This window comes from Melanaphis sacchari, unplaced genomic scaffold (genome assembly GCF_002803265.2).
Source record: "Melanaphis sacchari strain LSU unplaced genomic scaffold, SCAv2.0 Contig31_pilon_pilon, whole genome shotgun sequence".
Taxonomy (NCBI): domain Eukaryota; kingdom Metazoa; phylum Arthropoda; class Insecta; order Hemiptera; family Aphididae; genus Melanaphis; species Melanaphis sacchari.
The window spans coordinates 2,332,501-2,357,644 of record NW_020271193.1 but is presented as its reverse complement, the minus strand read 5'-3'; the positions used below and the strand labels follow the sequence as shown (position 1 = coordinate 2,357,644).

Here is a 25,144-nt window from a genome sequence, read left to right as displayed (position 1 = left end):
CTTTAATAGAATACTTTGTTTAAAGTTTAATTTTTATTATATTATGTATACATTTTGAAAGTGATGATAAAAAAAAAAAAAGTGTTAAAACTGCATAGTACGCATTTATATTCATTGTTTTCGCAAGTGTTCTGCAGTAAAAAAAAAAAAAAATCATGCTAATATTATAACTTTATTTTACAGTCTTATATATTTAAGTAAGTCTTCACCACTCGAAAACGCTCAAACCCTAAGTTTTTGGAAACTTATGTTGAAAACAAATGGTTTTTGATTTTTTGGTATTCACAATAAGCCACTCGGTTGATATAAGTCTTAGGCTTTGAAACAAATAAATTGTAAAAAAAAACTTTTGAAAGAAAAGAAGAACATGAAAAAAAATAGTCCCAGTAGTCTTTAGCTACTCACGAATGTGTCAGTTAGGGATGAAAGACAGAACTCGCACATCTAGTTTCTTACACTATGCGTTGTATCCGGACATCCGGTCATTAACATGGCGCGCGCGAAGTTGATTCGTTATCGAAACATAATAGGACGACAGTATAAATCGACGAGTGTCGTAAACATAGTGAAAGATTTGTCAGCATATCTGCGTGGGATAGCTTTCGTTATTTGAGCGATCGATCGGAAAAGCGTGATCAAAAGATGAGGGTGAAAGAAGAAAAATAAACCTAGAAAAAGAATATAAGATACTTCGATAAGACATTATTTTAGCTGTTATGTTATCGTTATCTTGTCGCCGTGTGACTTTCAACTTTCGTTTTGTTAGTATATAATAGTATTTTATATATTATATCCGCCTGAGGCGGTCAAAGTCATTTTTCACTCGAATATTCGATTTATTTATTTATTTCGTTTACCTTATAACTTGAGAAAAATTTAAGAATTTTCTCCACCTTTCCCAAATTTTATCTGCTCTTTTTTTTCTTTTGTAAGTATATTATTATTATTATCAATATATTCATTATTATTTACGTTTAGTAACGTTCACTAACTTTCAAACAGCGTCAATGAATACTGTTTACGCGAATGAAATACGATCAATTGTTAGTGTTTTAAAAGTTTTGGGATGTAATAATATTAATATTATAATATAAACATGAACTTAAAATAGTTTTTACCGTGTTTATATTTAAATATAAAAAAAAAAGAATGTATAACACTATTTTTTGAATAAAGGTATGGTATTTTAACTACACAATATACGATAAGAAATATTTCATAAATTTCAACCAATAGTACACACTTAGGTGTATTTATTACCTGATTATATCGTATGTTGTAGAGTATATTTTATTATGTATATAAAATAATAGTTAAAATTTGAATAATTAAGTATAACAAAAAAAAAAAAAAAACAATAAAAACGATACTGTAGATTACTTACCTATAGTAATATACTTGAATTTTATTTTCAATACAATTCATAAATAGTTATATTTAAATTGAGATTGACAACTCAAATTTGTATTAAGTTAATGCAGTTTTTTTTATTTTTTAATACATAATATTTTTTTTAAAACAAATATTAAATTTTTTTCTAAGATATAAATCATAAAATATTTTGAAAAAAATAAGATAAATGTTATAAACGTAATGCAATGAGTAATGACTATTGTTGTTTTTATATAATAACATAATAAATGATGGAACACTTGATAGAATTACAATTTGTGTAAATATTGATTGATGTGGTTGTAAAATTCAATAAAATATGGCATATGTTTTATGATAGAATATTAAAAAATGGATGATATTTGTGATCATATCCTTCTTCAGTTATTATAACAATTAATTGATATTTATATTTGAAATAACGTAGCTTAAAATAACCTATTTTCCATGAAAACTATAAGTTTGTTTATAAAATAATTTAAAATGTAAAATAAGTATAAAATAGAATAGTTAATCTATGGAATTCGAATTTTTAGAAGATGATTTACATTTTTCCCGGAAAACATATTTCCCGTACTTGATATATTTATATCGTGCAAATTATAGGTACCTATTATCACTAGTATTTGTAATCAATATTATAATATCAAACATGTTAAAATCCTTTTAAAGTTGCTAGATACAGAAAAATTCAATTGGAACGATAAATTGTATATAGTGAAAACCACAAACATGTAAAACAACAAAAAAAAAAAAAAAAAAATGGGCTTAAAGCTTTTGGTAAATATAAATATATTACATCAATCAATCTATGGGTTCTAATTAATAAAATATTTTACTATAGTATTTTTAAACCGAAATTGAGTTAATAAATAATTAATATAATAAACGATTTATACATTATTATTTTTGTTTGGTTATTAAAAATATAAATTTTATTTTGTTGCCTTATCTTATAAAATCTTGTTATTAATTTTCTATCTATAAATGTAACAAATTCAGTATCAAGAATATCATAGTTATTTTAGTTATTTAGAGATTTTATTTTCATTTAAAAAGAAATTATGGTCATTTTAGAAGAATTTTTAAAATAAAAATATTTTAGGCTATTTTTTTTTTTTATGGACAAAGAGTAAAAGCTAGTATAAGTGATAAAAACAATAAGCAATAAGTTAGTATAATGTATCATATTTTTTATCATTTATTATTTTTCATTGTTTTTTTTTTTTCATATAACTACGGATAAAAACATGCTTTTAGAAAAGAAATAACATAAATAAAAATGATGTTAAGTGTTAACATAATAGTATAATATTTATCAGTAAATTTAAACTATAAACATTTACGAGTAACATTTAGAAATTTAAATAGCATAGTATAATCAGATTTACGTTCCTCAATTCGAGCTTTCATTGACACAACCTCACGTTTCTTTTATTTTTTTCTTTCTTTTATTTAATGTTAAATCGATATTGTACAACGAGTTTATAATACTACCATTAAAACTTAATTTTAGTTCTATTGGTTAGAATATATTTTCAAATTCATATTTTAATACTTTATTGTCATTATAGCGAGGCAGTTACTGATACAATTAATCCAGAGTTAGCTACATGTACTTTATATAAACTAATATATTTTGTTCATAGGACATTAAATACTGAACAATTTACTTGCTAACTAGGTATTTACTGTTATAAAGGAAAGTTCTAATTTAAAAAAAAATAAGTTTGCTTGTTTGGTCTTTAAGAGACATGATACACGTATATAATATTTATTTTATTCGTCAATCTGACTAGATATATACATAATTCCATCACATAACATCACAATTGAACATCTGAAGAAATATTATAGATTATAATTTAAATACTTATGAATTATCAATGCCAAATTTTAAAGAGAAAAATAAGTTAGAGGCAATGTTATCCTTTTTAAAAATTGTTGCTTATAAATTTCTTGTAATAAATTATAATAGATTAGAAGTAAAATAATAAATAATAATCCGAGAAAAAAAACGCTGTAACTTCTTTGTCGGTTAATTTATTTTTATAAAAAGGATAATAAACGTTTTTTGAATTTATTGCCCTTTTAATATTTGGTAATAGGTGTTTAGACAGTGATATTAATCTAGATGACAATTATTTCGGTTTCTCTTATTAAAATGTTGGTGTATTGACCGTTAGATAGATAAATACTTGCGTATAACGCGGTTCATCCTTTGCTTATTTCCAATGACATATATTATCTGAGTATTTGATAATTCGATCTTCAAGCATACTTAAAATTTTTAAAACCCGGATTTTAACGAGTGAACCATTAAAACTCGCAACGAAATCAGGTCGCGGTAGGTGGATCATCCCATTTAAGGATACATTACGTGTAGATACACATATTATTATTATAGCTTCCAGGGGGTAGCGTTTTCTCACATACGCGTCTTAATGTAATTCATCGGTTATCTGAGTAATTGTATAATAACAATTTCATATATCGTAACGTGACAGATTAAAACCACTTCATCCACACACGCGACGACGGCCTCGTTTGCGAGCGTTTGTTTTAGAAGTGTCGGTGCACTCGAACACGGCAATTAACCTCCAGTGACGCGTACGTGTGTATTATTATTATTATTATTATTATTATATAAGTAACGGGCGTTTCGCAGTAATTAGCCACGATGCGATTGTGTTGCCGAACCGTTGTATTTTGTACCGTTAAATTTGTATAGTAATTTATTGTTAACGCGTCTGTCGTAGCCACTTCCATAATTTGTTCACGGACACCCATAACCACTAGTTTCCGTCCATGTCGTCGTTTCCGGTTTTCCCTGATGGTGACGTAGGTATACTACAATCCGGCGACGTATGGGTCTCTCCCCGTAATAAATTGGCATTAGGTTCCGGTCGGACAACCATAATATATTATGTACGCTTGTGCGCAGTTGCTTGTACGTTTGTTTTCATATCGGTATTTTACTACACTGGTGTAGGACGTGTATAAAAGACCCGCTTGGGGGTGTACTTACGGACATATGCACCATTACCCAAGACCGACCGACAGCCAATATATGACGTTTGTATACGGGTGTTGCGCGTCATAGAATTCCGTGATTGAAGTACTTACTACTTGTACAATGACAGATAAAAAAAAAATAAAAAAATAATGATAATAAAAAGGGCCCTCAAATCTAATAACACGATGTGATAAAAAAAAAAAAAAATTAAGTAAGGGAAACAAAACTGCTTAGTACATATTGTTTGAAAGAGACGAATTACATCATCAACTAATAATCGTATATGATATTTCATCCAAAGAAAAATTAATTTTTATAAAAAATAAGTTTATGATTTTCTTTATGTTAAATGTTGAAACTTAGATGATTTAGTGTGGAAATTAAAAAATAAACAAATTAAATGCTTTATTTAGAACCATATATTTTCATATCTAAAATAATATTATGCTTATTCTAAATATTTGCGTTGTAACTAGTTGGTGAATTAATATTATTTATAAAAGTAAAACCATTATAATAATACTACGCCGATGAAATATAATAAATAAAATGCGTTAGTTCAACAATTTGTGGTCTAAAATAGTACCTCGATTATTGGTGATAAATTAAACGGTTAATAGTATAATATTTTATATTATTTATTCAATCTTATATTTTTAAATAATATAATATTTATTTTATTACATAATGAAGTTAATAAAACTAATAATACTTTTCATCAAGTCTACCGTGAACGATAAACCCATCTGTATAGTAGGTTCAAAATTTATTTGAAAACAAATAATGATGCTTGGGTAAAAATCGACACAATCATAATGACAGTATATCGAATTTCTTTTGTATCTATTAAGAATTTTTGTCTAGTTTGAGCACGTACATATGATCTTCGTCTTGATATTTTAACAGGCACTCAAAACAACCATAAAATCACTTTCAAATTTCTCCGTCGAAATATCGAGAATAGTCTTCGGTTTTAGACCCGACCTAACTAATGAAATTATTCTATACCTCTCACCAGGTAGTTAGGTTAGGGTTTACTGTCCCATAATGTCCGGTCATTTATGATCAGTCTCGTCTAATATTTGTCATCAAAAACTGTATTGATTGCACCATAAAATACAATTGTTGCCCGAGATACATCTATTGCTTGTTTAACCTACAACGCTTATTCATCATAACTACCAAATTAGCTTTTAAATCTAATAACTGAATGGTTTACTATTGTTTTAATTGCATAATTGGTGTAGTCGTTGGTGGTCGGTTTAAACGATGATTGACGATCGTTAAACAAACTAAAAATATTATAAATATTATATATTGTTGCGTTTATTTTTAAACAAAATGTTTTAATATGTACGTTTGCTAAATATGTATATAATAAATATGAATATAAAATATTCACTTTATTTTCAGTAAAAAATAAAAGTTTAAAATTTAATAAGCAAAATTAAATTATTACTGCTACTTGTATATTATTTTCTTCTGAATTCTGGCATAATTTAAAATCATACATTTTTTTATTTAATATTGTAAAAAATAAATAATGAAGGTTTTTTTTAAACGATATGACAATATCCTATGTTTTGATCCTAAAAACTATTTACATATTTTTATTTAATCAATTTTGTTTTTAAGAATAATTTCTTAATATTGATATAGGTGTACTTATATTTTTGTGTGGGTAAATCGGTAAAAAATATAAGCAGAAAGTTAACTTGCTTGTAAATATTTATATCGGTGTACAATTATTATTTTAGCGTAATTTTATAAAAGGATAATTGAATTATATTATGTTATATTTATACATAGATGCAAGGATTCAGCTAAGAATAAGAATATATTCTATGTTTAAATATACATTTAAAAAAATATATACAATTATTTGTTTTATATCTAATTTTTATATTAAACAAATAAAAATCATATTAGGTATAATATAATTATGTTATATACATTTATAAAACTATATTTTCATAGAAGCATTAAAGTTCGAATGTATTATTTGTGTATATAATATATATATATTTTTTTCATACAACAGTTTAAAATCTGCTACAATATGAAACAATAAATAATAAATATGGATGATATAATGGTTTGAAAAAAAAAAGGATTTAAGAAGCCTTTCATTAGGAGTTATTTATCAATTATTTATATAATTTTGTATACGTTAGTTTAGCATGGACATTAGCTTAGTTAGTAGGTCCCAACACTACAACTTTTTTAATCTCCTTCTGCATTACCGAGCATAATAGATGATGCTTGTCTTTTGGTTAAAGTATTTGGGTGATTTAAACATTTAAATTGGATCGTCAGTAAAAAGTTCTGTTAACATCCTGGATGGGTAATATGGCAAGATCATTATTTAAGGACTGGTTAAGTGATTTAGTTATATCTCGGAGGTTTTTGGATTGGAAGCGTTGAGTAAGGTTGATGTTTGTCAATTTCGCGAAACTGCATAATTAGATTTCATACATTCCTTGGTTTAAGTAGAGTTTATGCATTAGTAGTTTGATTGGTAATTTTATGTAGCTGGAGATTAGAAGTAAACATATAAGGCAAAATCGATTTTTTAAGGATAAAAGTTTGTTGAGAAGATGAGAAGATCAAGTAAGATGCTGGTCAATTAGGATGCCTAGGTAGTGAGTGTCCTATGTGGTTGGAAAGGTACGCGCATCCAATGTATGAGTTAAACAATGTTCCTTCTTAAGAGTGAAGGTGCAGTGTCTAGATTTAAATTCACTATCTATTTCTTAAATCATTTTTCAAAGAGAGACAGATATTCTTAGACGTATGAGGAAGGTTGTAACTACAGACAATAAGAGCTTTGTCATCATCAAAGTCACCGGTAAGACAAATTAAAAGCGTGAGTTGATCAAATATGAGCAATTTAGTAGCAGAGTAGTGTGACTGCGTCTTAAAAAATAGGGAAATGAACATGTTTAATGTGTGAGGTTGTGAGTATTAAGTTGATTCTGTGCTGAAGTTTGAATAATAAATATAAAAATACTTACCGATTCATCAATATCATCATTCGTTTTTTGTCGGACTTTTAGACTAGTTTTTTATAGTATTGATTTTTGGAAGTTATTCTAATTGATGTGATATTGTAAAAGTGATGGTTTATATTGGTTCGACAGAGGTTAAGAATCTATTAAAGTAGAACGGAGGAATTATCTAAGCATAGAACGTGAAAGTTTATAATTAAAGAGTGAAGTGTGATGAGAAATTATGTTAAACATTTATCTAATATATTAAGTTACATATTTTCTAGGATAGATATATTAGCCAATAAGTGAGATTGTAAGATAAGATTACGTGTAAGTGTTTGCTTGTTTTAATATGTAAAAGTAAATTTCCCCGAGAAATAGTAACTTAGCAACCCATTGGTTGTTGGATATGTTTAATATTTATGTAACCATTGGCTATAAATATGTAAGGTATTAAAAAAAAAAAAAAGAATATATTAAATTGATTAAAAGATACATTATGTATAGGAGAATAGTAAATTACTGATATTGATAAAAGTATGTTGTTGAATATCATAAATATGATAAATGACTGATAAAGTCAGTTTGGAATTTCAGGAGTGGATGTAATGTGAGAGAAAGCCTAACATACGTAGATAGTAACGCCTATGTGTGCAGCGCTCTCTGAATAGTTGTTTTGGTACAGACGAAGTTTGATTGGTAAAGAGAGCAATTTTCTATATGAAATTCGCTTCAGTTATTAGAGCAATATCATTTTTTTTATTTTTGACAGGAAAAAAATATCATCTTTATTAATTTTAAAACCGTTTGCATTCCAAGGGAGGATCAGAAAAAAGTTGTTAGCACATACATATATTAATTGAGAAGATATGATAGATTTGATATCGTTGTTGTGAGAAGAAAATTAATGATTTGACTGTGCATTTGAAGTCTTCTATAATCTTAATTACAAAATGTTTCGTGCTAACAAGGTGTTAGATATTAGAGAAATTTGGTAATGGTGCGTTACCTAAGGTGGTTGCTGCTTCTGCATATTTTGATTTATTTCTAGGTGTTGGAATTTCTAGTTATGGGGCTAGCTGATTGGATTAGTTGCTGTTGTTGATTTTTGTGACTTGAACTTAGTGAGAAATGGCAGTGTTGTTGAATTTTTGTATATGAGATACAACCCTTATAATTGAAAGGGTAGTTACCATTGTAAAGAGTAAACTTTTATGGTAAGCCAGATGATTTGGAACATATTGATATGGAGTGCGGTTTGCCACACCTAACACAGTTAGGTGAGTGTGAACTGTAGTCTTTTGTGTGGCCATACGGTTGACGATTTTGACATGAGGAAATTCCTTGGAGTTTATGTGGTTCTTCTACTTTGATTCTTGTGTTCAATAGAGAAGTTAAATGGAATATTATTTTACTGATATGTATATCCATATCATATTAAATTAAATTAATTTTTTTTTAGTTGGTCAAAGAGTTTACCTATTTATTATAATTTATTATTATATTTATAAAACTATTATTTAACACATTCTTGGTATGTAATTTATAATTAATAATAGTATGATACTAAAATATATCTCAAGTGAACTATAAGAATATTTTCAAGTATTTATTTTAGGTTTATAAATGGCTATCTAGTATCTATATTATATTATATGTAATTATTGAATTGAATACAAATGATGATAATTGTATGATACATTTATTTTTAAAAACCTTTATTAATTTTTATAAAATATTGTAAATATTAAATCAATAGTGCCTTATGAAAAAAAAAAAAAACTGTAAGTGTCTATAGTCGTATAGGTAATTTTTACTTAATATTGTTTGCAATAAATTATTTCTTAACTATAATTAATACATTTAATTTAATTTTTTTTTTTTTTTGGCATACAAACATTTTAAAAATAAAATATGTTTATTGGAAATAGTATATTATATGTATTTACACGCAAGATAGGGTATAATGTTTTTTAAGAAATTATAAAACAGTGTTATTGATTCATTTTATTAATTAATTTATTTAATCACTAAAACCATATTATTAAAAATAACTAATATTTTTATAATGTCTCAAGTAATTTATGAGTAATATTGGCATTTATTGTTTAGAAAGTTTTTTTTTTCAATACTATTTTTAAAATATTTGAATACATTTTAAAGTTTTATAAATCAATCATTCTGCTTGATGACAGTTGGATGTACTTTATTATAAATTATTTCAAAATATCTGTTATATTTTCTGGTATTCCGAAAACAATTTTATAGATATTTTTAACCAAAAGACATCTTACAGTAAAAACATCCAAATTATTGGAAATTAACTGTTAATATTTGTACTAGATACGTAGATTTTAAGATCGAAGTGAAAGTAACTCAAATTACTAGAGATAAAATATTATTTAAAATATGTGATTTAAAATTATTTCTTACTTTATATTAATAATATACAAATTTAATAAATTTTTAAATTATGAAATTATTTTGCAAAACGATTTCATTATTTTCGTTAATAAGTTGGAACATACGAGTAAGATGTTTCATATTTATAACCTTTGTTACCTTTTATTTCTTTTAAGTGTTGGTGCTTTCTCATTTTAATTGAAAAATAGTTTTATTACGCATACTAACAAGTTCAGTTATAAAAGTTGTATAATCAATTATATATTGATATCTAAACGATTTGCTAAATTGTTAAAAAACTAATTAGATCGTTGTTAACGTTAAAAAAATGTATAATATTATAACAACAAGCATGATTTTACAAGGGAACGACCTGTAGAAACTAACCTACTCTGCTTTTATAGTTCCCTTTTAACATCTATGGACTTTAATAAACAAACTAATGTTATAAATACAGATTTCAATAAGACATTCGATTCGGTAAAACATTCAACGTTGATTGTAAAATTAAGATTTTATGGTTTTATGGTATAAAAGAATCGTTATATTGACTACGTTCTAATTTAATTGATAGATTTCAACAAGTAAAAGTTAATGGTTTTTCTTAGACGCTGTACCTGTACCATATGGTGTTCGTCAAGGGGTCATTTGTTTCTTTTATGGTTTGCCATCTTTATATTAGACATAGAAGTTTGCTTTAAATATTGAAATTATCAATTGTTTGCTGATAATTATAAAATGTATGCTAATATACTATTATAATTATTTATCACTATACTATATGATGATGATAATTTTAAAATTCAATATGACTTTAATAGATTCGGAAAGAAGTGTTGAAAAAATAGGCTGATGCAAATAATTTCTAAGTTTTTTATAATAACCTACTCTCGTTTTAAAAATAAATGGAATAATGTACATCACTGTTTTGTTATTATATTGAGAAAATTAGTGCTATTTAAGATCTAGGAATAATATTTTAGACAAATGTATACTATTTTCTTCTCATTTTGAGTATGTTTAAGTGAAAGCTTTGAGATGTCTAGGGTTTATAATTAGAAAGACTAAGGATTTTAAAAATAGACTGTGTCTAATACGTTATTTATTTCTCTAGTCAGACCTATATTAGAGTACTGTTTAATTATCTAGAATCCTTCTCAAACAGGTCTAATCGAAATAACTGACTCGTTCGAAGAAGATTTTTACTTGTATCATTTCTTATAAGTGTAGTTTAAATTTTAACATTAATCCACCATGATTAATATATCTTACTTCAATTCAAACTTTTCTTAACTTAGATTTTTTTTTGTTAAAAGACGTAGATACGCTAATATTTGATTTTTGTCCAAAATAGTAAATAAATTAATGTCCTGTATTAAACTTTTTACAATATTTTAACCTTCATGTTCTTAATATCAATAACGTTTTTGTACTACATTTAAAATTTTATTTCATTCTATTTCCTGCAGTTACAATAATCCCCTTGATTTAATATTCAAATAATAATGTAATGGCATAATAAGTTTCGATTTGAGTTAAATATTGAAAATGTATATCCATCAAACTCTTATTTTTCGTCAACTAATGTTAATTTATATTTTATTGTATAACTTGACTGTTAAAGTTATTTATTATATTGAATTTAGTTTTTTAAATTTAATTTACTTAATTTACTATTACAATTTTATTTAGCTTTATTTGTATTATTTTAATAATATCTATTGTAATGTAATTATTTTATGATAAGTTTTCATTATTGTACTGAATTTGAGCCCTAATGGACGTTTATTCAAATAAACAATTAAATATCATAATCATTATATTCAATATTTATATCTATGCTTCATTCATCTATATTTGTTTTATATCATTAAATTTATATTTCTAAAAAAAAAAAAAATTTATTCACTATTATTAACAATATTGTAATATCTATGTCTTAATATGTACATGATTTAATGTATTGTATTTTTATGCCCAATGGCCACAGCAACTATGGTTGTCATTCTTACTAAAAATAAAATTAAAAAAACAAAACATTTGAAATACAGCCTATATGCTATTATGAACTGCTATGAAAATTGTTTGTTAATATGATTGATAATATAAATAGAAGATTCTAATAGGTCGGTTAATTTCTCTGGTTTCATATTTAATACATTTCTCCTATTGTAATTTGTTGTTCATTTTATTGTTATTTGATTAAAATTTTAGATAAAATTAATTCAAGTACAATATTTAATTAAATCAAAATATTAATAATAGTTAATTTAAATCAAAATACATACAAACAATGCATCATATACTATTTAATATATATTTGTGTATCCACAGCTAATAAGTAGGTTGCAGCATTAAAAAATACACCAATATTTATCATAGTCTTAAAGTGGTTAAAAATAAATGTATAGGATATCTAATAATACAATTTATAATATGTTTAAGGACTATTAAAAATATAAAATTATGAAAAATATAAAATACCTAAACAGAAAGAGAATTCATTCTGCTATATAAAGTTTAAAGCGTGCTTTGTTATTGAGTATAATAGTATAAGAGTTATATTTAAATTCCAAAGTAAAATATATAGGTCTCAATATAAACATATTTCTATAAACTTATAAATCAATGTCTACTGACATAGTAATTGAATAACTTACTTAATCTAAAGATTTTCTATGCAATAAAATTAATTAACAATAGCTACGACAATGCTTGAAAATAAAATCATATTATATTTAAACCTACGATCGTATATACTATATTTTCCATAAAAGATTTATTTATTAAAGTAATTATTAGGGGCGGATTGCTTTGTGATTAATCAGACTATGAGTTTAAATAGAACTAGATGATCCTATTATACTTCAATATCAAACTTGAAAAAATATTGAATTCACTTTAATTAAAAATAAATTTGAAAGGAAAAAATACTCAAAAGTTGAAATGACTGAAAACTAATAAATACTATTATTTAATTTGTAGAAATAGATTATAGAAAAACTGATTTCATTTAAGACATTTTCACACAGATATATTTTAAAAATGAAAAATATAATTAAACTAAATTTTAATCTTTGTAGAATAAAAATCTGTTTTTACGATTTTTAAACAAACACAATGTAACAAATATATTTTTATAATAAAAAATAGGTATTTATTTATTTATTTTATATTCATGAGAAAATTTCTTTTCTATATACTATTATAAGTAATTTTAATTATAGATTTTTATATCTAAATATGTTGCGAGTAAGTACAAAATAATTAATTTGACCAAAATCTTATTCGTCGAGAAAAAAAAAATTATAAAAAAAAAATGTATTATTTCCACTATTGGTGTTATATGGTTAAATAAATATATTAAAGATTAAAGTTTATAGTAAAATAAGTTATTTTTCATACTTAAAAAATACTTTTTTATGGTGTAGTATGTGGGTGAATGAATAATATTTGACGGGGAAGATATTAGTAAAATAACTTAATAATATGTACATTGATATTATTATTAGTGACATGATAGAGATTTTTAGAATGTTGAAAGTATTTGAAAAGTTTTGATTTCTTATGATGTTATAATATTAATGGCAAATCCTATAGATTTTTGTGGATTTTTTAAAACAATCAGATGACATTTAAATATAATAATATAGTAGCAATAATATCTTTAACATGCATACAATTGTGTTTTTTTTTTTTTTTTTTTTATGTGCATGAAATGTTTCTTTATAATAACCAAAAAAGAATAAAAAATTGAACGAATTTATGTAGGAGTATCAGCATGGTGTCTCAATGTGTTTGCTTTCTCATAGATACACGTCCGATTACGCCTACACACCACTTTATAAATGAAAGGTATTAGTCGTTTACTGGCGAAGCTTCAAAACTTATATTTTTAATATAGGTACTTATATTCAAATTTAAAAAATATTCATTACCATAGCGAGGTAAACACATGATCAACCTATATATTATACAAAATATCCTCAATATTTCTACCTTAGTAAATGTATAACAAACAACTTATATGTTTTTGTAATAACTTAAAATTATGTTTAAAAAATATTATATAATATTGAATACCATGGTAAATATTTTTGAATTAAAAACAAATTTAAATATTGGAAATCTAAAAAGTTCTTAAACCGAATATTTAAATAACTAATAAAATATAGATGTATATTTATAATTTATTTATAATTGGAAATGCATAAAAGAGACAATAAATTTTAGTGATGTCCATCCTCATCATTTATTCATTATAAGCATATATTATTATACAGGAATTAATTTAAATATATTATTGAGATTTTATACGTATAGTCATGTGCTAAAATAACTGTTAATGTCTGATTTGGAAAAATATACTAGTCGTAAATTGAAAATTCGTATACAATAATATTTATAATTACTACTTTTAATAAATGAAATCATAATAACTCGTAATTAACTTAAATTTGAGTACAAGATTAAAGATTATTTTCTGTTATATGTTATATCTGCGTGACAATTTATTATGTGTAGTAAATAAGTTTAGTAGTAAGAATAGTTAATGCATTTCAAATAGTGGTTATTGTGTAGTTTTTACAAACAAAACTGAGTTGAATAAATATTTTATCTACACCTGCTCTGTCAAAAATGTCTTTACGAGTTTGACGATATTTTTATTATTTTTTTTACTACGATGAGATAACTGTTTTATTTTATCCTGACAGCTATGACAATCATGATCCTTAGAACTAATAAAATCCAAAAAAATTGTGTCAATGGCGTATGTACGTCTTTTGCGTAAGAATAAACCACTTTATGACTCATATTAAAACACGACTTAATACTTAGGATATAGGCAGGTATATAAATATATTTAAATAATATGATAAGTAGAATGGTATTTATTAATATTATATTGTGGATAAGTATATAAAAACTTTTCATATTTTTACTTTCAATATAAAGCTATTTTAAATTTATTTATAACGACTAAAAATCGAAAAATGTAATTTGAAGAGTACTGGAGTTTAAGACACAGTTTGTAATAAAATATTTACAAAATTTATGAAAAATTTAAGTCGAAAAAAGTTTGGATAATATCATCTAAGTATCTGGTATTAAACAAACTTAATTTTAAGTTCTTAGTAAAAAAAATAAAAATAAAATATCTTATTAATTTTATTTTGTTTAAAAATGCTGTGAATATTTTGCGTAGAAACTAAGAACTTTGAGTGCTGGATTGACATACATTATAACAACTTATAACATTTTTGGTTTTTAATTAACTCGAAATTAAAGAATATTTTATTATGGATAATGGTTTAAGGTATAGGTATAAAAACAAGGCAATAATTTAATGAAATTATCTCATAAAATATATATTAATGGAAAATTCAACGAAATAACATCCGATTTCACGTTTAAAACGTAATGGGTTTTTTTTTTGTTTTCGCATATAATTGTGTAAATCGTGAATTAGATAGTATAAGATTTTGGAAAACGTCTAAATTAACATAGTTTTGCAGGTATTTCAAGATGTAGACCACTGATGAACAGCTAATAGCAAAGGATGATTGACGACGTGCACAAAGTTCGTAATAGGCATAGCTGGGTGAGACTACGTCGCCCCTGCAATGGATCGCAACAACAGTTTTCGTTGTCAAAATGAATGATTTTTTTCGACAAACTATGTTTTTCTTTTACTTATACCGCCTATTTATTATTTTTATCACTGTTGTATACTATAATAATATAATATGCATGTTGTTAAAAGACGTGGGGAGATCACAGAAATGTATTTATATATAACTTTTAAAAAGTACATTTATATTCATAGAGTGTTTATCCGCCGTCGACTAGAAAATTATATGTGATGAAAAATAAACGATTGTGTTGAAAAATAAAAAATATTTATATTTATGTTATTTTTTACAGGTTGGCTGGTTATTATTTATTTATTTAAACCAAAAAGACAGATTTATTTAAAACATTTACAATTTCTCTGTATTCTATTTGAAATATAATTATATGGAAATAAAAATATTTTGCTTATAGTTATACTTATTATTAAACAACGAGTTTAAAATAACTACATTTCCACTTTGATTTCCTTTATAAGTTCATTGTGTATAATAAATTAGTAATATGAATATCTACGTGAGGAAAACAATTGTTTTTCCATTCGACAATAATTTCAACTTATGAGTTTAAAAGCCTAGAATTTTTAATGAGTATAATAAGTTTAATAATAATCCATATCTTTCGTTTATGACAAAAAACGTGCTTCTTAGAAATTAATACTAAAAAATATATATTATTAAATGCAATAATTATTATAAAAAATATTTTCTGGGATGTAGTTTTTTTTTTTTTCATTAAATAATTTTAATTTTGCTGCTTTAGAAAATTTTACAGTATTGTCAATCAAATCCACCAAAAGATTATTTTATTATAATATTTAGAAATGACGGTAAAAACAAGCAACGAGTCCGTTAAAGAACCTACTAATATTAAAGTAAGAATGAAATTGAAAACAACAACGCAGTACCACAATTGCCTATACAATGCGCCGTGTTACAAAAAAAACATGGTTGATCAATTATTATTTTAAATACATCACTTACGTCCCAAATCTTTTTAAAGTCATTCTGGTGTATCCTGAGCAGCTCACATGTAGTTTTGGTGCACACTGTCATGTCTCTGGGCAAGTCATGGACTATTGATTCGCCGAAAGTCGCACCAACGTCCAGAGTGACAACGGCCTAGAAGAAATACGGAACGTTATTATTCATTATTTAATGTACCCAGTGAAAATTACAGTCATTTTTTACCTCACTCATAGACAAAATATTGTTATTAACTAATTTATTTAGTGTAGTAGTATATTATATATATAAAAAAATAATTTGTAGCCTTAATTATTTTTTTTTTCAAAATTTAAAAAAAATATATACATATATTTTAGTTTTTTAATAAATTCAATACTCAATACGTATTGTATTATATTTTATAATTAAATAATTTTAATAAAAACAAATGTAAGGTCATATTCACTCAAAATATTTAAACAAAATATGATAAATACAATTTATGAATTTGCTTTAGTAGAACTATTTTTTTTTTTTTTTTTTTTGGTAAATGTTAGAAAGTGCATATTATATTATATTTGATAGTACTGTCTTGTATGTTTTTGATCCCATTAAAAATCAAAAATCTGTATTTTGATTATTTTGATGAGATATTTGTTTATATTTATATTAAAAACAATGTTATGAGTATCAAGTTTTTGATAAATAATCAATTTACTAAGTTTTATATAATCATGGTTATTTTAAATATCTTTATACCATAATATAACTATTATATTTTCTTAAATAATAGAAGAACTAAAATGTAATTAGTTTGAATAAAAACTAAAAGCATAATTTACTAAAAAATAATGCTAAATTTATGCATACTGTAGGAAGATTATCATATCTAAATTCATAAAAACATAAATTATGTAAACACAATTAAAATAATTTTTCAAAGTTATTCTTAAAATTAATTAAAATTGTATAATTTTTTACAATCTAAAAATGTAATCCAATTCGTTACAATAATATATTGATCTAATTTACGAGGTATTATTATTAATATTGTTTTTTTAATTGAAATTCATTTAAGTATTTTTAGAAACGGGATTTGATTAATTTTTCTTTTTCATTGTTCTACATCGTAATATCGCGTTGTATTTTAAAGGTATTTTTTAATTATATCTATGTCTAGTCCTATTTTTTTCTTTGTAAATTGGTAGAGGGTTATCAACGAAACAAATCAAAAGCTTTACAAGTAAATCAGCTTATAAAAATAAATTTCATATTTAAATAAAAAAAATAATATTATGTTATTTATATTATATAACATCATATACTCATTTTATATTGAGAAAGTAATATTATATGTCATTTAAAATATTTGAATCGTAGTTATTATTAAGAAACTACGTGTTGAAACCAATTTTTGATGAAATAATAAATTATTATTTTGAATTGAACCCTTTTCAATTCCAATACATCCTTGTGTATACTATAAATATTGCCTGACTAAAAGTTTTTGAATTTTGAATAATACAATTCTAACTTCTATGACTTCATGTAAAATGAATGTGTGATCGGTTGTATTGGAATATAATGTGTATATATAAATATACAATTTAGAAATTAATTAATTTAAACTTTAAACTTTTTTATTATTGGTTAATAATTGATTTTAAGTTTTTTATAATACGCATTATAATATTTAATATATAAAAAAACACAATACTTTATTTCTAATATTATACATTATTAAATGTGTATATAAATGTAAAATAATAATCAACGTTTAAAGATTTAATTAGTAAACACTAAATACTTGAAAAATCATAAAAATATAGTTTTATTAGACATATGATATTTAAAACTTGTAAGATCTAAAATAATAACTTGAGTTTTTTTATAAAAAAATCGAAGAAATATTAAAACTGTAATAGTTGTCTATATGAATACAAACTGCAATAATAAGAACAATTAAATGGTGTAATTTTTAAAATGGTACCTATGGGAATTGTGGTTTATAACTTGAACATCCAATAGTTTGAAATTGTTATTCTACATAATCATAAATAACTTTTTTTGTTAACTATATTTATCTTTTTATTTTTAAATTGTATTAATTATTTGGTTTACATAAGAGTATATTCATATATATATATATATATATATATTGAAAGAGTAAATATTTCAATTTAAAGTACCTAACCTAACCAGATCAATAAGTAAGTACAACACTATATTGTTAGTTGTCACATACAAACAACAAAAGATAATTTAAACATATAGAGTTTATTTAAATATAATGTATGATTAATGATAATATCATTAATCATACATCACTTACGATTTTAAAAATAAATTATGACCAATATTATAATATTCCTAGAATTTGAATATATTATATAAACATTTATTGGTTGTATAAATTAGTAATTATATGTATATAGTTCAACAACTGGGGTTTGACTAAAACATAATTTTTATGCCATTATGTTTAACAATAATAATATTAGTACATGTTAAACTAAAATCAACTTTTCAAAAGAAGTTTATACATAATTACAAAAATTAAAAATTCACAAAATCGCTTTTCACGCGTTAATTAGTTAAATTAGTTAAATTGTATTTTAAACATTATGGCCATGGTGTTCTTTGATATAACTTTTAAAAATATAAACGGAACTCCGTAAATAGATTTATAAGGTAGATACTCGACAAGTATTAAATTCATTATTGAAATGAGAACTTTCATAAAATTAATATAGGTACTCTATGATTCGCATACGCATGGATAATACACAAATATTATAAATAAGAAATTAACAGATATTTTATATAATATAAAACAATAAAACACCTGGATTGTTGAAATGGTGTATACAATGGTGTAATAGCAAGTGAAACTAATTGGTTTTTTCATTGATTGGGGTGACCAACGCGTGATAATGAAGTTGATGAACTGAAGTTTCAACCGCATAGGTTAGATTCAAAAGAGGAAAAATATTAAAAACGAGAGCCATTCTACCAACATATTTTTTTCTTTTAAGCAATATGTATAATTTCAAAACTTTTTCTATTATTAAATTATATTTTGTTTAAGTGTATTCTTTTCATGCGCCATAAATTATGATAATAACAAATTAAAAATTATGATATTGTCATTGTTGTATAAAATATTACCGCAATTATGTCTGATGTAACAAATTTAAGATAATTTAACTGAATTACGAGTAAATTTTACAATTTTGCAAAAAAAAAAAAAATTATTCAACCCATTAATAATATTTTATAAAGTTTTAAAAATTTTCCTTTAATTAATATATACGTCCCAAATAGGTGTGACAGATGTAAATTCGTAAAATCCGAATTTAACCATAATGTGAATAAAATAGTTATTAGTTGACATCATATTACTAGAAATAACTTTGAGAAATAATATGACACGTGATTTAGTTGTATGTTTCATGACGATGATTAATTTAAAAAACTTTTAACATATGATTTTATCTATCAAATTTAAATTTTTTCAAATGCATTACAATATTTTTTTTTTTTTAAATAAATTATCATATGTATATTATACAGTTCGTTATATTTATATGTATCATATTTTAACTGAAATTATATTAAATAATTTGAATATTTTATAAATTATAATATTCACAATTTACTAAAAGTTTCACATATGCAAACATGTTAATAAACATTAAAATTGATTTTATACATAAAATTATAAAAAAAAAATAAAATAATGAAATAGTGAATCTTTTATTCGAATAACGATTCTGAAATGTATTGATAAGTGATTGAAGTGGTTTGGGATATAATTAGAAGAGAGGGGATAAGGGGATAAATAGGGAACTATTATTTCGAATGACTAATTCGGGAGGTAGACAGCTGATTTTTTAAAATGTTCATTGTTTTAATCTTTTTATAATTCAGTTGACTTATTTAATTATTTATATTTAATATTATATTTATATATTTTGCAATTTGTTACTATAGCTTATTAATTATTTTAAATATTATTAGTGAATTAGCCGCACATTAAAAATCGAATAAAATCGTATTTCCACTAACAATATCAATAATACATTTAAATATTTTTGAAATTAAACTCAAGGAAAACATTTAAATATTTTCTCTGTTTTTTTTTTTTTTTTTATTATTATGGTTTGAAAAATCCTATAAATACTATTCTGAATACAATTATTGATAAAATTTCATTACGTTAAGATAATATTTCGGTAAATCGAAAAATGAAATGTTAAAAGTATCATACAGAATATATTTAAAATTCTCGATATGTTAAAAGTTGACGTATATAACTTATTGATTACTTTTTCTGCCGAAAATAAGTTCACAATAAAATATCATGGAAATAAAAGAATATTATTATAAAATCATTGCGTTTCTTCCTTTGTTCAGAATCTTAAAGTTCAAAGCTTTTCAATATTGAGCATTTGTTACTCACATTCTAGCTCAAAATATTGGAAAAAAAATTATTGTTTTTAATTTAAACGTGACATTATATCATTTGAAAAAAATATTTTGAGCATTGTAGCAAAACATTACTCTATATAATTTAGCGAAAGTAACTATTATTATAGTTCAATTTTTTTGACAGTAATACAAATACGTTTTTTCATTTTCAATTTTTATGAAAAATAGTAATATAATTGTACATGACTAGAACAAAATATATTTATACACAATATATATATATATATATATATTGGTATAAATATTATTTATTTTCAATTTTTATGATTGCATATACATTTATTTTTATTTTGCTATTTTATTTGAAATTAAAAACTATTGACAATCACATAAAGAAAACAAAAATGTATTAAGTTAATGATGTATATACTTATTTTGGTTTTTATAGAGTATATAATTTCAAAACCATTCCAAAGCTCAAAATCAGTCTAATTTTACTTTTTTTTGGTTTAAAAAGTAATATTTATATAATCTAACACTATTAAGTATTATTTATTGTTTATACAGTAATATTGTCGACTATTGTTAAATTAATCAGTTTCCAAATTTTAGTTATAGTTTGGTGCGTTTATTATTTAGGCTGCAAGTAAAAAATGTCAACATATTATTATTATTTTTAGCTTAAGCATGTATCGTAAATAATATATATTTCATAGATTTTGTTAGCCATATAAATTCTATGATTTAAAAACAAAAAAAAAAAATTATGATTCTTGTATAGACGTTATTTAAATTCATTCTGCGTTGATGGTTTCGTAATCATTTTTAGATTCTGAGAAAAGCGATGAATTTATGAATGTAGTAATGGTATAAACATTGCCATCAAATATATGCCATTAACATACACCTCGTCCTACTAAAAAAAATAACTAGTAAACACCAATAGATAAAATAATAAATTATGAAAAGTGAGCATCACACTGACATAGGTCGTATAATACAAAGTTGGTGTGGTTTTTCTTAAAAACACATTAACCAACAACGAGTTACGCTCAAACCGACGCAATCAATATAAATACAGATCCATTGTCTTTAGTCTTTAACAAATCGTCTTTTAAGTATAAAGTATCAAAATCGAAGATCGATGACTTCCTAAAATCATCAGTAGTGTTATTTTTTATCTGTTACACATATTAAGCACCAGCGATCATCCAACGAATTCCTATCCAGACACAATAAAGCCCCGAGCAACCGCGCTCAACGAATGTGCTTATACTAATAACTACGGTGCAATGAAAACTCTGGCGACCGATGATACACCAATTACAATAACTTTAATATTTATAGAACATCATGTCACTAAGACAAAAAACTCTGAGGATAAATAATTAAAAAAAAAAAAAAAAAAAATTATATTATTATTATTACACAGACTAAAGAGTTAAAAGTGCCTTACGGCTTGCAATTCTTTCATTAGATAGTTACTAATAATTACTATAAGTGATTGGTACTTATTTACTTATTACCTACTGAGTACTTAGTACGGTAAACAGTTATTAAAATTACCCACGAATCATATTTATTTGATTATATTAATTAAATCTATTCTATATCAAGAAATTATATTATAAACAATTATAGTTATAATAACGTATACAGTAAAATTAATTCTTAATGATGATTCAAATTTGTGAACGTCACCCATTACATATTGCATAACGAGTAATCTTATATAGAATGCACTGTAGTGATGAATCGTTACTGCTGTAACCCGTAATGACCCACCACTAGTGGGGATGACCTAATAAAACCTAATCAAAATAAGATTCACGACTTGGTGTGTAGAGTTACGCATGCCCATCAGCCACGGTGTTTCTACAGAAGTTCGAGACGGTTTGTTCAAATCCCCATTGTTAGGCCAGCACGAGACGCCCACAAATCAACGGCCGTTTTCAGGGACGATACCAAATAACAACATCTTGGAGTGCCTCAAAAAGCGATTTTCACGTGATCCACTCGGTCACAGTGTAACTTCTTCAAGCCTACACGTCCAGACAGTTCTGAATTGTTCCCTTATATTGCTTTCTAATTCTATAAGATATAGTTTTCTTTTTCTAATTTAATAAATATATAATGGAAATTATTTTTATAGATGTTTTAAGTTTAAATTGGGACTTATTTAAACAATAAATAAAGATGTAAATTGTTTTGTCACGGATTAATCACATTATTGTGTTAAATTAAAATTTTTATGTTTTTTATGTTACTATAAATTTTAATGTATATAATGACTTTTTTGACTTCTTTTATTATATATATTATTATTTATTTATATTATGAATGTTTTTTTCTTTTTAGTCTTTTATATTTACAGAAAATCATTGATATAATAGCATATAAATAGATATTATTATAATAATTAAATTTATAAATAATAAGTAAAAGTAAAATAAATTACTTTAGTAAATTTAGGCTGATAGACCGTTTCTTCTTTTCGGGGTTATTTTTCATGTACAATGTTAAAAATATATTATCAGTGAATTAAAATTTGATATATCCATAGTACTAACCTACTCGACAGACGACAACTAACATACAACAGAGTAGTACCCAGTTAACTACATGTTTTTGTTTTTTATTAACTTCTAAAGCGTTCCCAGTTACAAACTTTTAAGGTGTTAAATAGTATAGCATAATATTGTTGCAAATTATTATATTTTTTTAAAAAGTTTTTTAATTTTAATTTACTAATCATCCTAAGCAGAATATATATATTTATTTCTAAGGATTTTGTTATGTATAGTTTTAATATTATATATCGAGAATAGTTGAAAATAATTAAAGTTATAACTATAATATTTTTAGATTACTGAGAAAAACACAGGGTATATCAGTGGCGGTGCCAGGATTTTTTTTCTCAGTAGGGCCAATGTGAGGCCAACGATTATAAGGTAAGGTCACAAAAATGATATTTAAACAAAAAATTGTAAAATATATATAAAATATATGTGATTTGAAAAACAAAATTTTATAATTTTTAAAAATTATAAAATATTATTATATAGAAGTATATTAATCTAAATTACATACAAACTGTACAGTGAACTACAAAATACAAATACCATTATTCTCTGCTTATGAAAAATGAGAATATTATTAGTATGTCTAATGTTAGAGCTAGACATTTTTAGGTAGAGCTATGGCCTTACTTGGCACGTCCCTAGCGCCGTCCGTCACTGGGGTATATAGGTACTGGCACAAAATATTAGTCTACTAAAATATATATAGTATATCTATTCTGTTCATTTAAAATGTAATTTTTTAGAACTACTAAATATAGCTAATGATAAAGTTTATTATATATTTGTATTACCAATACATATTAAAGCTTATCATGTAACTTAAATATATTTATATATGTTTTGTTTTTTTATTTTGATACCGATCATTTATTTTTATCTCTTCTCTACTAAAATGTCTTGCCTTGTTGTAAATCTAGTTCTCCATCCATCTCTCGGTACTAATATTATAGTCAATTCAATTACGGGATAACATCGTTTATAAGCATTATAATAATATACAGTCTATGTTAATGCAGTTAATATAGTCACATATAATAATAATGTGATGGTAAAGTGTATTTATTTATTTTGTATTTATAGTGGTCTGTGACCAAGCATGTGTTTTCTACTAGCCTATTGAGTTTAGAGGACTTGACCCGGGTTGTCTGTGTATTATTATAATGTTATAAGCCTGGATATAGGTATCAAAACCGAAAAAACATAACCGCTATAACACGCCAACATGCGTATCGTAGTTATAAGGATGGCGATCGCGTTGTAATGTAAAAAAATCGTGAGGAAAAAAAACAAAATGATAAAATACCTTTTTTTAGCGTCCTACAATTCAAAAGGGTGCAGAATAAACACAAATGTTTCACTTTATAAATAACCTGTGTAATATTCGAGTGAATAGTGAGACATATAGGCTATAATATATAATATATGTATTATGTAGGATAAAAAGTTTAGGTACATCAACGAATATTCTGATAAGACTATGGTGAGTTTCTTCGGGAAGTGGCTTAACGCGCTAAAAACATGATTTATTAATACAATAATTTAAATAATAGGTACACAATAAATCGGCAAATTTATAAAAAAAATAATATTTTTTTGTCGAGATTTAGGTTATTGACAAAATAGGGGCAATCGTTATTATACATAAATAGTGAAACACGTATAAATCAATAACTAATAATTTATAGTGCGTGGGTATTTTTACGATCCGATGGAAAAACATAATAATAGATTTAAAAATAAAATAAACGGTAA

General features: G+C 24.2%; 1 protein-coding gene across 5 annotated transcripts in view; it reads right to left on the bottom strand.

Moving 5' to 3' along the window:
• The window catches only part of LOC112596264 (rap guanine nucleotide exchange factor 4), a 229,858-nt gene that overhangs the window by 44,531 nt on the left and 160,183 nt on the right, over positions 1-25,144 (bottom strand). For all 5 annotated transcript variants that reach the window (XM_025341783.1, XM_025341782.1, XM_025341784.1 and 2 more), the window contains one exon: positions 16,416-16,553. In XM_025341783.1, coding sequence (XP_025197568.1) covers positions 16,416-16,553 — 138 coding nt within the window. The remainder of the gene's footprint in view (positions 1-16,415; positions 16,554-25,144) is intronic.